At 41.8% G+C, this 16,008-nt stretch overlaps 1 protein-coding gene across 3 annotated transcripts in view; it reads left to right on the forward strand.

Annotated features, from left to right (window-relative positions):
• Positions 1-660: 660 nt before the first annotated feature.
• The window catches only part of firrm (fignl1 interacting regulator of recombination and mitosis), a 64,936-nt gene continuing 49,588 nt past the window's right edge, over positions 661-16,008 (forward strand). Inside the window, exons 1-6 of one of the 3 annotated variants that reach the window (XM_070887081.1) lie at positions 661-1,109; positions 3,704-3,743; positions 5,027-5,115; positions 9,348-9,452; positions 10,617-10,757; positions 13,972-14,137. In XM_070887081.1, coding sequence (XP_070743182.1) covers positions 1,020-1,109; positions 3,704-3,743; positions 5,027-5,115; positions 9,348-9,452; positions 10,617-10,757; positions 13,972-14,137 — 631 coding nt within the window. In that variant the 5' untranslated portion in view covers positions 661-1,019. The remainder of the gene's footprint in view (positions 1,110-3,703; positions 3,744-5,026; positions 5,116-9,347; positions 9,453-10,616; positions 10,758-13,971; positions 14,138-16,008) is intronic. The other 2 variants (XM_070887083.1, XM_070887082.1) reach the window with 2 other exon arrangements.

Raw genomic sequence — 16,008 nt, forward strand, 5'->3', positions numbered from 1 at the left:
TCAGATCAGCTATGATATTACATGGCCTACTCCTATTTCTTATGTTCTTTTACCGACACCTAAGTTACCCAGACACAGGTTTATGCATCCTGCGGGACTGTAGTCTCCCTTCCCTTGTGCAGCCTCTACACTCAGCCTTTAGGCAGATGGATAGGAAGATCCTGTACGCCCGGACCGGTCTTCTCCTGGTCTCACTATCACTCCCTTCACTATTTTGGCGATTTACTAGTTTCCACAAAGCAGCTCGCAGGCCGTCTTTTCCCGCGGAGTCCGCCGCCGGGTCTCGACATGGCCAACATCCCCCGACACACCGGCCAGTCCCAAAGCTGTACTGGGCTCCAGTCTCCGCCCTCCAACACAATGGGCTTCAACTGGCTTGCGTCTTGTGACTCCGCTCGATCACTTTTTGTTATTCCATTATTCCTGAAAATGGTGACTTCAGCAAACCGCCTGTACAAGACTACATCGGGGACAGATCAGGGAGTTTAAAAGGGATTATTTTGCACATGCGCAAGAGGCCGATCGATGGGAATGTTCCTGCACATGCGCAATATGGAAGAGGCCGATCGACAGGAATGCCCGCCAGTCCGCGTACATGCGCAGTAGCTTTCTTTTGGCAGTGACTGTCAATAGTCAGAGAGGCTGCTGGGAATAAATATTTGACCGCGGTGGAGGGAAGCGCGGCTGTGGGAGAAATTGTTCCAACTGTCCTTACTCGGCACACTGTAGCTCCCTATAAACAGCGAACAGGCGCAAGGAAGGCTTTTGTGAAAGAGCAGTGTCAAAAATAAGCAGGGGTTGTGTTGAATTTGATGTCAGGTTTACTGGTTTCCAAAGAAACCGATTGCGGCTGCTGATGGTGTAATTGACCCACGGTGTTCGCTCCTGGACCAGGCCATGTTGTGGGCCTCCAACTGTTACTGATGTCAGATGTTTGCACAATTTAGTTATGATTTCTTCTGCCGAGGAATACATATATTGTGTGCCTTTTTGACCTGGAGTTAAGTAACATTTTTAAGATGTCCCAGAATTCTTTACTAGAAGAGGTCTGCCAGTGGAATGAGGAGAAGTGCAAGAGGAAGATGGGACCTGTTCTCCCTGAACTTATTATATCCTTTAACTATTTTATTTGAAGTTCTATAGTATTGATTTGTTATTACCAAAAATGATAAATACAAAGTTACTAGTAATCATGTTAGCAAGTGATGGGCAAGTGGGATTTGATGCAGGTTAAGATACAGGCAGCAGAATGTTGAATGAGTTAAAGTTTCGAGAGTGTGGAGGATTGGAGGCTGGCAAGGAGAGATTTTACATAGTTGAGTGTGAAGCTGACAAAGGGATGGATGGAAGTTTCAGCAGCAGATGGGCAGAGGTGGGTGATGTTACAGAGGTGGAAGTAGGCAGTTTTTAATGATGCAGTGTATATGGAAGCTCAGCTCTGGTTCAAATTGCATGTGCAGTTAGAAACAGTCTGAAATAGTGGCTGAGGAGGGGGACATAGAATCAAGGGTATGGAGTTGTGGCTGATGATGATGGCTTGGGTCTTCACAATGTTTAACTGGAGAAGGTTGCAGCTCATCCAGGACTGGATGTCAGATAAGTAGTCTGACAACAGGCAGTGAAGGGGTTGACTGAGGTGGTGGAGATGTAGAGCCAGGTGTTGTTATAATGCTTAGGGGTAGCATATAGATGAGCAAGAGAAGGGAACCAATGATAGATTCCTGGGGAACTCCAGAGCTAACTAAGGATGGGGAGAAGCCATTGCAGGAGGTGCTCTGGCTAACATTGGATAGGTGAAAGTGGAACCAAGTGAAGACAGTCTCACTGACTGGACAACAAAAATAGGTGTTGAAGGAGGGTGGTGTGATCAACCGTATAAAAGGTGCAGAGATCAAGAAGGATGAGAAGGGACGAGTCACAGTTGCAGAGGATGCCATTTGTGACTGATTAGGGATGTTTCAATGCTGTGGCAAGGTGGAAACCTGATTGGAGAGATTCAAACATGAAATTGTGGGAAAGATGGGCAGATTTGGGAGGCAACAACATGTTCAAGAACTTTGTAGACAAAGGGAGGATGGAGTTGGGCAGCAGTTTGCAAGAACAGAGGGGTCGAGGGGTGTGTTTTTTTTGAGAGTGGAACGATGACTCCAGTTTTAAAGGGGAGAGGGATAGTACCTGAGAAGATGGAACTACTTACAATTTTGGCTAGCATGGGATCTAGGAAGGAAAGTTGGGTGGTCAGCAGGAGGTGGGTCTCATGGACAAGTTGAGCTTGGGGAGAGCATATGGGGAGATAGGAGAGAAACTAGATAAAGATGCAGATTCTGGGTTAGGACAGGGGGGAGCCCTGGAGGAGGTTTGGCTTGGTGGGATAGGGGCATGGAGGTTGTGAGGGGAATGTGTCCAAGGTAGCTGAATAGATAGTCTCAATCATAGTGACAAAGATGTCCATAAGCTCCTCGCACTTGTTGCAGGGGAGGGGGTGGGGGAAGGGACTTAAAGAAATGGTTGGTCGGAAAAGAAACCAGGGTTTATCTTTGCTCTCCAGGAAGATCCTCTGAGCACTTTAATTCCTACTTCACATAGCACTGGAGTTAAGCTCCATTTGATTTTGTCTAAGGGGCATGTGTTTTTTAAATTAAACTGGTAACGGTGCACCGGGTGACAAAGAATCAATATGCACAATAGCCCCCTTTAAGAGAACACCAATAAAGAATAATCTAACCCGAGGCGAGGTCGGTCTGAGGCAGAGGTCCAAGGTGGGGGCCGGGTTGGCCCGAGGCAGGAGCGAGATCGGCCCGAGGCGGGGGCCAGGTCGGCAGCGGCCCAAAGCGAGAGAGTCCAGCAGGGGTGGCAGCGGGTCCGGATTCTGGAACATTTTACGGATTCCGGATGACCCCGCCACGGATCGGCCCGGTGGTTCTGGAACATTCCGAATTTCAGAACTCCGGATTTCGGACACTCAACCTGTTTCTATCAATTATGCAATAAATGTCCTGTGATGTTCACTGGTCATGGAAGGCCCCAAGTGTACTGGTGGACACCGCGTGCTCCCTCTACAGGGCCACACGGGCACAGACAAGATGAGAAGAGAAGCAGGCAGCCAGAACAACCCTATCCTCAGGTCACGCTCATCCTGGACCTGTGAAGGGGCATGCGCGGTGTTGCATGCATTGAGGAGTTAGATTCCATCTTTAGTTCTTTGAAGCTGATGTAATATGTGCCTGTTCCATACTCAATGCTGAAATGGATATTCGCACTGCTCTATGAGATCATAAGGAGTATTTCTGCCACCTGGACTCTAATGAGACTAGATGTGATGGTACTTAACTGTGGAATTACCACCTTTAATTTGATAGGTTCATTTATAGGTGGAAGGTTTGTTCAGTTACAGTGTTGGTAGCAGCAGATGCCATGCACAGTGCTAGCCATACATGGATATTAATGCCTTGTGACATAACTAGATTTAAGAAATGAATTGCAGATTACAAAGTAATTCTTCATTCATTATGTATATTAAATGTATATTGCATATAATAGTGCAATATTTTTTGTTCATCTTATTGGAACTCTAGTCACTATTTTAAAATATGATATATTGTCAGTTCCCAGCTATCGGTAATTTTACATATAATTTTCATCCAAGCAATCTGTACTCAGTGATTTAAGTTTTATTAGTAATATTCTCTTTAACAACAGTTACTGTATTTACCAACGTAGTGAGAGCGGTAGTGAACAATTACGTAAGTACTGATTGTACAAGCTAGCTTTGTTTTAACAACAACAACTTGTATTTATATAGCACCTATAACTTAGTGAAATGTCCCAAGGCGCTTCACAGGAGTATTATGAGATGAAAAATTTGACACCGAGCCGCATAAGTAGAAATTAGCGCAGGTGACCAAAAACTTGGTCAAAGAGATATGTTTTAAGGAGCATCTTGAAGGAGAAAAGAGAGGCCGAGAGGTTTAGACAGGAAGTTCCAGAGCTTGGGCCTAGGCAACAGAAGACACAGACACCAATGGCTGAGTGATTATAATCAGGGATGCTCATGAGGGCAGAATTAAAGTAGGCATATGGTTTTATCTGGGGACCAATATAATACAACAGATTGAATTGCGTTTGTTCTGAATAGCTCGTATTCTTTTAGTTTAATGGTTTGGATTTTGTAGTAGGAAAAATGGTGAGGCTGTTTTATGTTCACTGTTCTGGAGTAAATTGGACAGCAACTTCCGGCGTCTGCACATGCGCAGTTAAATGTAAAAATCAGGAAGTTGCTGTCTGAATTGCCCTGCTCCTCCACAAGCTTCACCACACTGGTACCTCACCGAGAGATTCGGCATTAAATCACACGAAGGGTGTGAAGTTGTGGTACTTGCCTACTAGATATGCCAGAAATAGTTGGGGCTTGTCCATTTAAATGTAAGTGAATTTTTAACGCCGTGATCAGTCTTGATTGCTACCAAACTACCTCTGGCACTGAAAATTTACTTTTACAAGTGTGGAGTTTCATCCCGTCAGATTTTAATTATTGTTGGAGATTTTATAAAAATTCAAGTAATTTTTTTAAAGTTTTCTTTCTCTCTTATCTCTCTCTCTCTCAATCTCATCTTTCTTTCCCTCCTTATTTCTCTTTCTGTACATGATTTTTACATTGAATTAAATATTCTATCTTACACTTCCTGGTTTAGACTCTGCGTGCCTCAGTGAGGGTTATTCAATCTGATTTTGAAGAGATACGCTGTTGCTTGTCTGTAAGTTGCCATACAAAAGCCCCCTAAAAGTCTGGGCACCTGTATGTGTAATGAATGGCGAGCGCCGTTTGTTCACTGCTGACTGCAAAATCCGGGCTAGTGTATTGCTGGTCATTGTTTAATGTGTGTTGTTTATTTATATGACTTCTTTGCAAATAGATGTTACAACTAAATATAGAAAAATGAAAAATTACAGTTCTGAAGCAAAGCGCACTGTACAATTTATAAATTAGGAATCTCAAGCGTACTAAAATTACTTGACCTTTTTAAAGGAGTATTGAAGATTCTCACAGACAAGTTTCTGCCCCACATCAGCCTTGCTGAGATAGAACAGAAGTTTTTCTCTCAAGTATTACCCAAGGTATGTCAATTTTCTAGTTTTAATGTATCCTTATTTATTGTACTTCATTGTTAAAACTTAATTTCAAAAACATGTAGCCCATTCTGTTTTGATCTGCCAATTTTCTTCACTGGAAGCATTCAGTCATTACTAGAGTACTGTTCCATGGGCACCATGTGGCCATCAATTCATGTGTGAGTTGACAGAATATTCCACCATAGGCACATCATAACCCAGTTCAATCCTGTCCCCACCTAACTTCCACATGTGCATTTTTAGCAAGGGTCACTGGCTGGTGATCTGGAGAGGGAATCCTGGATGTTTTCCCCCCTCCTTAGCCTAAAGACAACGAGACTAACTGTAAACCAACTCCCTCACCACCATCCATAAGAACATGAAATAGGAGCAGGAGTAAGCCATATGGCCCCTCGTGCCTGCTCCACCATTCAATAAGATCATGGCTGATCATTGACCTTAACTCCACTTTCCCGCCCGAACTCCATATCCCTTGATTCCCCTCGACTCTCAAAATCTATCTATCTCAGCCTTGAATATACTCAGAGACTCAGTATCCACAGCCCTCTGGGGCAGAGAATGTCACAGATTCACAACCTTCTGAATGAAGAAATTCCTCCTCATCTCTGTCTTAAATGACCTACCCCTTATCCTGAGACTGTGCCCCCTAGTTCGAGACACTCCAGCCAGGGGAAACAACTCCGCATCTACCCTGTCAATCCCCTTCAGAATCTTGTATGTTTCAATGAGATCACCTCTCATTCTTCTAAACTCCAGAGAATATAGACCCATTCTACACAATCTCTAATTATAAGACAGTCCTCTCTTCCCAGGAATAAACCTTTGTTGCAACACCTCCAGGGCAAGTATATCCTTCCTTAAATAAGGAGACCAAAACTGCACAGTACTCCAAGTGTGATCTCACCAAGGCCCTGTATAATTTTAGCAAGACTTCCTTATTCTTACACTCCAACCCCCTTGCAATAAAGGCCAACATGCCATTTGCCTTCCTTATTGCTTGCTGTACCTGTATGCTAGCATTCTTGCACGAGGACACGCAAATCTCTCTGAATACCAACATTTAAAAGTTTCCCACCATTTAAAAAAAAATACTTGTTTTTCTATTCCTCCCACCAAAGTGAATAACCTCACATTTCCCTACATTATATTCCATCTGCCATCTTACGGCCTACTCACTTAGTCTATCTATATCCCTTTGCAGACCCTTTGTGTTCTTCTCCTCAACTTACTGTCCCACCTTGCTTTGTATTGTCAGTAAACTTGGCTATATTACACTTGGTCCCTTCATCTAGGTCATTAATATAGATTATAAATAGCTGAGGTCCCAATACTGATCCTTGTGGCACCCCACTAGTTACAGCCTGCCAACCTGAAAAAGACCCGTTTGTCTGTTTTCAGTCCGTTAACTAATCCTCTATCCATGCTAATACATTACCTCCAATCCTATGAGCCCTTATCTTGTGTAATAACTTTTTATGTGGCACCTTATCGAATGCCTTTTAGAAATCAAAATATGCTACATCCATTGTCTCCCCTTTATCTACTCTGCGAGTTACATCCTCAAAATTTGTCAAACACTATTTCCTTTTCATAATACCATGTTGACTCTGCCTAATCATGTTATGATTTTCTAAGTGCTCTGATACCACTTCCTTAACAATGGATTCCAGTATTTTCCCGACGACTGATGTCAGGCTAACTGGCCTATAGTTGCCTGTTTTCTCTCGCCCTCCTTTCTTGAATAGTCGTGTTAAATTTGCTACCTTCCAATCTGCTGGAACCGTTCTAGAATCTGGGGAATTTTGGAAGATCAAAACCAATGCATCCACTATCTCTGCAGCCACCTCTTTTAGAACCCTGGGATATAGACCGTCAGGTCCAGGGGATTTGTTGGCTTTTAGTCCCATTAGTTTCTCTAGTACTTTTTCTCTACTTATATTAATTACATTAAGCTCCTCACCCTCATTAGAACCTTGGTTCCCCACCATTTTAGGTATACTTTTCACGTCTTCTACTGTGAAGACAGATAAAATTATTTGTTTAACATTTCTGCCATTTCCTTATTCCCCATAATAATTTCTCCTGTCTCAGCCTCTAAGGAACCAACGTTTACTTTTGCTACTCTCTTCCTTTTTACATACTTGTAGAAGCTCTTACAATCTGTTTTTATGTTTCTTGCTAGTTTTCTCTCATTCTATTCTCTTTTTAATCAATCTTTTGTTCATCCATTGCTGGTTTCTGAAACTCTCCCAATACTCAGGCTTACTACTATTCTTCGCAACATTATAAGCTTCTTTTTTCAATCTAATGCTATCCTTAACTCCTTTAGTTAGCCACGGATGGATCACTTTTCCCGTGGAGTTTTTATTTCTCAATGGAATGTATTTTAGTTGAGAATTATGAAATATTTCTTTAAATGCTAGCCACTGCTTATCTACTCCATACCTTTTTAATCTATTTTTCTAATCAATCTTAGCCAACTCACCCTTCATACCTATGTACTTGGCTTTATTTAAGTTTAAGACTCTAGTTTCGGACTTTGGCAAGTCACTCTCAAATGAAATGTGAAATTCTTACATATTAAGATCACTCTGCCCCAGTCGATCCTTTACTATGAGATTGCTAATTAACCCTGTCTCATTACACAAAACAAGATTTAAAATAGCCTATTTCCTGGTTGATTCCATGACGTATTGTTCTAGGAAACTGTCCTGAATGCATTCCATGAACTCGTCCTCCAGGCTACCTTTGCCAATTTGATTTGACCAGTCTGTATGAAGATTAAAGTACCCCACGATTATTGCATTTTTGTTTCAAGCTCCTACTATTTCTTGATTAATATTCTGTTAGGGGGCCTATATGCTATTCCCACCAGCGTTTTCTACCCCTTGTTATTCCCTATCTCCACCCATACTGATTCTACATCCTGATCTTCCGAGCCGAGATCTTTTCTCTCTACTGTCCTTATGTCATCCTTTATTATCAGGGTTACCCCTCCTCCTTTTCCATTCTGTCTGTCTTTTTGAAATGTCAAGTAACCTGAAACACTTAGTTCCCAACCTTGGCCACCTTGCAACCATGTCTCTGTAATGGCTATTAGATCAAATCCATTTATCTCTATTGGTGCCACTAGTTTGTCTATCTTGTTACGAATGCTTTGTGCATTTAGATAAAGAGCCTTTAATTACATTTTTTTTTAACCATTATTCCCTGCTTTGACCTTATTCTCTGCTGCACTGCTACCATTAAACTCTCTGTCCCTTCCTGTCACATTCTGCTTATTTTTACCCAAATCGCTACAATGCTCTATTGTATCGACCTTCCTCTTTAGATTGCTAAATTTCCCTTCACCTGACCCCTCCACCCCCCCATTTTTAGTTTAAAGCCCTATTGACAGCCCTAGTTATTCGATTCGCCAGGACACTGGTCCCAGCCTGATTTAAGTGAAGCCTGTCCCAACGCAACAGCTCCCTCTTTCCCCATTACTGGTGCCAGTGCCCCATGAATTTAAACCCCTTCTTCCCACTCTTTGAGCCATGTATTTAACTCTCTGATCTGTTTGACCAAATGCCAATTTGCATGTGGCTCAGGTAGTAATCCAGAGATTAATATCCTTGAGGTTCTGCTTATTAATTTAGATCGTAGCTCCTCAAACTCCCTCAGAAGAACCTCATTCTTAGTTCTACCTATGTCATTGATTCCTACATGAACCACAACAACTGGATCCTCCCCCTCCTACTCCAAGTTTTTCTCTAGCTGTGAGGAGATATCGTTAACCCTGGTACCGGGCTGGCAACACAACCTCCAGGCTGAAATTAATTGACTTGGCATAGACCAGGGTTCAAACTATGGACCTTTCTAGTCTATTCATTGGATAGCTATTAGAAAGCACTGACCATTACGTTTTGGTTTCCTCTGATATATTGTGTGTTACATTGAAAGGGCAATGGTACAATCTCTTGGAATTGTGTAATACTGTATCTGGTATCTTACTATTGTTGCATTATCTGAGTCTAGCTGTCATACGGATTTCGCTCAAGATACAAAATGAGTTGTGGACATTTCACAAGTCAAAACAAATCTTGCAATTACAAACTTATAACCATATTTATTTCTTATCATTTTTGGAGTTATTTCCCCCCATTCTTTTAGTTTCAATGATTACAAATCATTCCGCAGCTGAAAAGTAAAATCCATGATGGTTTTGTTCCTGCTAGGCAATTACGTTGTTTGATGAGCTTACAAATGACTTATCCCGGCAGGCAGGAGGCTTGTCCAGTCAGAACACTGACCTGCAGGCAACACTGAGGAACACGATACAGGTTGGACCTTTTTAGAGATCAAATGATTCTTTTCTTTTTTTATTATTAATCCTCATTTTATAGTTGAAAGTTTATGTAAGTGATGCTGGTGATGTGAATGTCTATGTCACCGCATGTGAACCACCAAAGGGTTGAGGTCAATTAAAAGAAAAAGACTTGCATTTATATAGCGCCTTTCATGACCACCGGACGTCTCAAAGCGCTTTACAGTCAATGATGTATTTTTTGGAGTGTAAGCACTATTGTAATGTAAGGAAATGTGGCAGCCAATTTTGCATACAGCAAACTCCCACAAACTGATGTGATAATGACCAGATAATCTGTTTTTGTTATGTTGATTGAGAGAGCAGGCGGAGCCTCAGTTTAAAGTCTCATCTGAAAGAAGTCACCTCCAAAAGTGCAGCACTCCCTCAGCACTGCACTGGAGTGTCAGCCTAGATTTATGTGCCCTGGAGTGGGACTTGAACCCACAACCTTCTGACTCAGAGGCGAGTATGCCACCCACTGAGCTACAGCTGACACGTCAGGCAACTACAGTGCCATTAGTTTTACTTCCATTCCTTGTAAAATACTAGATTATCAGGAGTAAACGTAAGGATTAGTTGTACAATAAAGTTTAGAAGGAGCGATCCTGCCCGACCAATCTTCTCAAGCCCTTTTGAGGAAGTGACAACTCAAGTAGACTGTGGTAAGCCCTGGACATTCAAAAGGCATTTGAAAAAGTTTCACACTAAAGGCCATCAGTTAAACTGAAAACTGGGGATTCCGGGGAAACCATTGGCGTGGATAAGAAAATGGCGGAAGGGTAGAAAACAAGTACTCGTTATGCCAGAGTGGGTGGAGGTATCGAATGGAGGGTGGGGGTGAAGTATCGAATGGGGTGCCCCAGGGTTCGATGCTGGTATTATTACAAAATAATGGCAGATGAAATTTATTAGTTATAGTTATGCAGTGTGATAAATGATAAAATTATACTTTTTATATTAGTTCTACTGGTATTGCAAAGATTGTTAGAGACACCACTGCCTTGAAATCGAATGATGTTAATTTGACACGCATTTGAAAAATAGAATGTTTTCATAAGAAGGTATGTGATCCACCTGCACATGTGAATCATATGTTCTGCAGACAGCTAATATAATTTCTGTTGTTTTCTATTCACAGTCTCAGGTCCAGCTTTTGGAGGTTCTGATGAATCTTGTGCATCATATGTGCACACTCGACAAGGCTCTGGCCTTGGCAAACATTCATTCACTATCCTCGGCTGTCCTTCATGTTCTGAAGAATACCTTTAGTCACTGTAAGGTGAGATACCGTAAATAGACTACAAAAAGTAAAATCTTTCTGTTTTATAATTTTTTATTTTCTATTTGGGTTATTCCCTGTTTACGATGGTGATCTTTGGTGCTCTTGAGCTGGCACCAGCAGTAACATACTTTTTGAGTGGATTTTGCCCCTCGTTCCTGGGGGAAAATTGGAGATTTTTGTTTTGCAGAAAGCAAAATACTGCAGATGTTGGAATCTGAAATAAAAACAAAACACTGGAAAAACTCAGCAATCTCCATTGAGATTAACTAGTAAGAAAGAACTTGCATTTATCTCGTGTCTTTCACGACCTCCAGGTCCCTTGCAGTCAGATTCAGGTGAATTTATAATGGGGAATAATGAAATGGCGGACCAGTTGAACAAATACTTTGGTTCTGACTTCATGAAGGAAGACACAAATAACCTTCTGGAAATACTAGGGGACCGAGGGTCCAGTGAGAAGGAGGAACTGAAGGAAATCCTTATTAGGCGGGAAATTGTGTTAGGGAAATTGATGGGATTGAAGGCCGATAAATCCCCGGGTCCTGATAGTCTGCATCCCAGAGTACTTAAGGAAGTGGCCCTAGAAATAGTGGATGCATTGGTGATTATTTTCCAACAGTCTATCGACTCTGGATCAGTTCCTATGGACTGGAGGGTAGCTATGTAAAACCACTTTTTAAAGACAGGAGGGAGAGAGAAAACGGGTAATTATAGACCGGTTAGCCTGACATCAGTAGTGGGGAAAATGTTAGATTATTAAAGATGAAATAGCAGTGCATTTGGAAAGCAGTGATAGGATCGGTCCAAGTCAGCATGGATTTATGAAAGGGAAATCATGCTTGACAAATTTTCTAGAATTTTTTGAGGATGTAGCTAGTAGAGTGGACAAGGGAGAACCAGTGGATGTGGTGTATTTGGACTTTCAAAAGGCTTTTGACAAGGTCCCACACAAGAGATTGGTGTGCAAAATTAAGGCACATGGTATTGGTGATAATGTACTGACGTGGATAGAGAACTGGCTGGCAGACAGGAAACTGAGTCGGGATAAACGGGTTCTTTTCAGAATGGCAGGCAGTGACTAGTGGGGTGCCGCAGGGCTCAGTGCTGGGACCCCAGCTATTTACAATATACATCAATGATTGGGATGAAGGAATTGAGTGTAACATCTCCAAGTTTGCAGACGACACAAAGCTGGGTGGCGGTGTGAGCTGTGAGGAGGATGCTAAGAGGCTGCAGGGTGACTTGGACAGGTTAGGCGAGTGGCCAAATGCATGGCCGATGCAGTATAATGTGGATAAATGTGAGGTTATCCACTTTGGTGGCAAAAACACAAAGACAGAATATTATCTGAATGGTGGCAGATTAGAAAAAGGGGAGGTGCAACGAGACCTGGGTGTCATGGTACATCAGTCATTGAAAGTTGGCATGTAGGTACAGCAGGTGGTGAAGAAGGTAAATGGTATGTTGGCCTTCATAGCTGGGGATTTGAGTATAGGAACAGGGAGGTCTTACTGCAGTTGTACAGGGCCTTAGTGAGGCCTCACCTGGAATATTGTGTTCAGTTTTGGTCTCCTAATCTGAGGAAGGACGTTCTTGCTATTGAGGGAGTGCAGCAAAGGTTCACCAGACTGATTCCTGGGATGGCAGGACTGACATATGAGGAGAGATTGGATCGACTGGGCCTTTATTCACTGTAGTTTAGAAGGATGAGAGGGGATCTCATAGAAACATATAAAATTCTGACGGGACTGGACAGGTTAGATGCAGGAATAATGTTCCCAATGTTGGGGAAGTCCAGAACCAGGGGACATAGTCTAAGGATAAGGGCTAAGCCATTTAGGACTGAGATGAGGAGAAACTTCTTCACTCAGAGAGTTGTTAACCTGTGGAATTCTCTACCGCAGAGAGTTGTTGATGCCAGTTCATTGGATATATTCAAGAGGGAGTTAGATATGGCCCTTACAGCTAAAGGGATCAAGGGATATGGAGAGAAAGCAGGAAAGGGATACTGAGGTGAATGATCAGCCATGATCTTATTGAATGGTGGTGCAGGCTCGAAGGGCCGAATGGCCTACTCCTGCACCTATTTTCTATGTTTCTATGTTTCTATCCCAAAGCACTCCAAAGCCAAAGGTTTGAAGTTTTGTCCCTGTTGTGATATAGGGAACTATAGCAATCAATTCGCGTCTAACAAGGTCCCACAAACAGCACTGAGATAAATGAGCAGATAATTTATTTGTGGTGTTGGTTGAGGGATAAATGTTGGCCTGGATACTGGGAGAACTCCCCTGCTTTTCTTCAAATAGTGTCATGGGATCTTTTATGTCCACCTGACCAGACAGGGCCACAGTTTAACCTTGCATCTGAAAGATGGCACTTTGATGGTGTAGCCCTCTCTCAGTACTGCGCTAAAGTGTCAGTCTAGATTATGTACTGAAGTGTCTGATATTCCGACTCTGAGACATGACTGTTACCACCGAGCCACAGATGACACTAACTATTGAAAAAGTGGGTTTTAGCTCTACTTCAGGACTGCTTCCTCCTTCTCTTTGCCAATCACTCCCCAGACTACCTCCTGCCCTAGCCGTATTTCGCTCCTATCGCCCCTCATACCATCTCTCAGCTCTTTTTATTCATGATGTCCACCCACTGTTCCCTTGAACCCATTCTCAATGAATTGCTGGCCATCCCATGAATCTTCCTTGTCCCATGGTAGCTGACAATGTAAGTGGATCTTTCTCTTCAGGTACTTCCCCTCTCCCTTTTAAAACTGCCGTCATCACTCCCTCCTCAAAGAAACATCGACTAGAATAGTAATTTATTTTCTGTGAAGCAGGTACATCCTTAGGAGATGAAAGGCGTTCTATAAATACAAGTTTGTTTTCTCTCTCTCGCTATTGTTGTCTTTCTCTCAACCTTCCACCACAGGACCAGCATAATTATTTCTCAGGAGGGAGTCAAAGGGAGGTATGAGCTGGCCTATGTGATGATTATAATACTTTTTATTTATATTGCTGTTCAGCATTGTGTGTATATGGGTTAGCAAATGTATGACTTTTTTTTAAAAAAAAGTCAAATTGTAACTAAAACGGACTCTCTATCTTCAGAACAAGTACTCCAGTGTATTGATGTGTCATTATGTTGATAATCTTGCCTGCCTTGTACAGGGATTGCTCTTTAGCTGACAACTCTGCTTTTTACCTCTATTTAGGACAGTGAGACCTTATACAATGGTCACTTGCACTTGGTTGCAGACCTGCTACAATCTTTATTTAAGGAAGCATATTCCCTTCAAAAGCGGTTCATGGAACTGCTGGATCAAATAGTTTTAGAATCGGCAGCTGCTTCTGATGAAGATATTGCATATATGGTAACGGGTGCGTAATTTCTGAAAGTTATCTATCTTGTTTAAGAATGAATGTGTATATTTATACTGTATTGCTAATTGGAATTCTGTGTGTAGGTTCAATAATACTTGCTCAGTAATTTTTATTGATTGCCCATCATGTTTAAGACTTTCTGGATTTTGCTGTGAAAATAATGGTGAATCTAACTATGCACACTGCTATTTATGCGCAAATCGGACAGCAACTTCTGGCAAGTGCACATGCGCAGTTAATGATGTAAATCTAGAAGTTGCTGTCCAAGATGCACTTCCCTTCGTAAGCTGTGTGTAAAGGCATCTTGCCATCTGGCTCCCCATTCAAATATATTGAACAGTGTTGAGTTCCTGTACTGACGTCGTAGATACAGACTAAACAAAACTTAAGGGTTTATCCATTCCAATCTAAGGACCCTTTTAATAATGTTTAAGTCTTAATTACTGCCAAACAACCTCTCGAGCACTGAAAATTAACTTTTACAATGTGGAGTCTCATTCTTCCAGAGTTTAATTATTGTTGGAGATTTAAAAAAATTAAATACATTTATTTTTACTTTTCTTTCTGTATTTTTATCTCTCTCTCTCTCTCAATCCAATCTTTCTTTATTTCACTTTCTGTACCTGATTTGACATTAAATTCACTGTTCTAATTTACTCTTCCTGTTTTCGACTCTCTGCTGTTCATTAATGATTCTTCAGTCTGATTGGTTAAGGAGATGCACAGGTCCCAGATGCCTAGTACAGAGCACTGTGCTGATTGGATATTTGGGTGACACCAATTTGCCTTGCAAAAGCCCATAGAAAGTCTGTGAGCAAATGCAAGGCTAATGAATGGCCTGTGCTGTCTGTTTGCTGCTCACGGCAATATCCGGCCCAGTATTTCTTATCCATGGTTCTTTAGCATAACAGAAACTACAACATAGGTTTGCATGACATGGGGAGATACACTGACCTGGAGTTCATTCTTTTTGGCATTATATTCATTGGATGAGTTAAAGTGTAAAATTTAATGAGCATTCACTTAGTTTTCAAACTGTGAAATATAATTGCTGCAAAATTAAATTACATTTTTGTTTTGTGTAGATTGTCAATGATCTGGAAAGATGACTTGTAGGGATATATTTCCAATCCATTTCAGTGTGATAGAGTTTCTTTTGTGTAGTTAATCCCACGTTACTACACTCCTAAGTCAAAATGAACTTCTGTGTAACAGGAGATTTGACCAAAGGTGACTACATAAGAACATAAGAAATAGGAGCAGGAGTAGGCCATTTGTCCCCTCGAGCCTGCTCCACCATTCAATAAGATCAGGGCTGATCTGATCATGGACTCAGTTCCACTTCCCTGCCTGCTCCCCATAACTCTTTATTCCCTCATCGCTCAAAAATCTGTCTATCTCCGCCTTAAATATATTCAATGACCCAGCCTCCATAGCTCTATGGGGCAGAGAATTCCATAGATTTACAATCCTCAGAAGAAATTTCTCCTTATCTCAGTTTTAAATGGGCGGCCTCTTATTCTAAGACTATGTCCCCTAGTTTTAGTTTCCTCTATGAGTGGAAATATCCTCTCTGCATCCACCTTGTCGAGTCCCCTCATTATCTTACAAATGTCAATAAGATCACCTCATTCTTCTGAACTCCAATGAGTATAGACCCAACCTACTCAACCTATCCTTATAAGTCAACCCTCTCATCTCCAGAATCAACCTAGTGAACAGCCTCCATCCTGATTCCTGCCATGTGAATTATTCTGAAAAAGATAACACCTCCAACTCCAATCATAAGCTGTGAATAAGATGGAATAAATTCATTATGAAGGAGGATTAGTACATCCAGGCTTTTTATAATGGGTTAGATGTTAATA

Source organism: Pristiophorus japonicus, chromosome 8 (assembly GCF_044704955.1).
Source record: "Pristiophorus japonicus isolate sPriJap1 chromosome 8, sPriJap1.hap1, whole genome shotgun sequence".
NCBI classification, from domain to species: Eukaryota; Metazoa; Chordata; class Chondrichthyes; family Pristiophoridae; genus Pristiophorus; species Pristiophorus japonicus.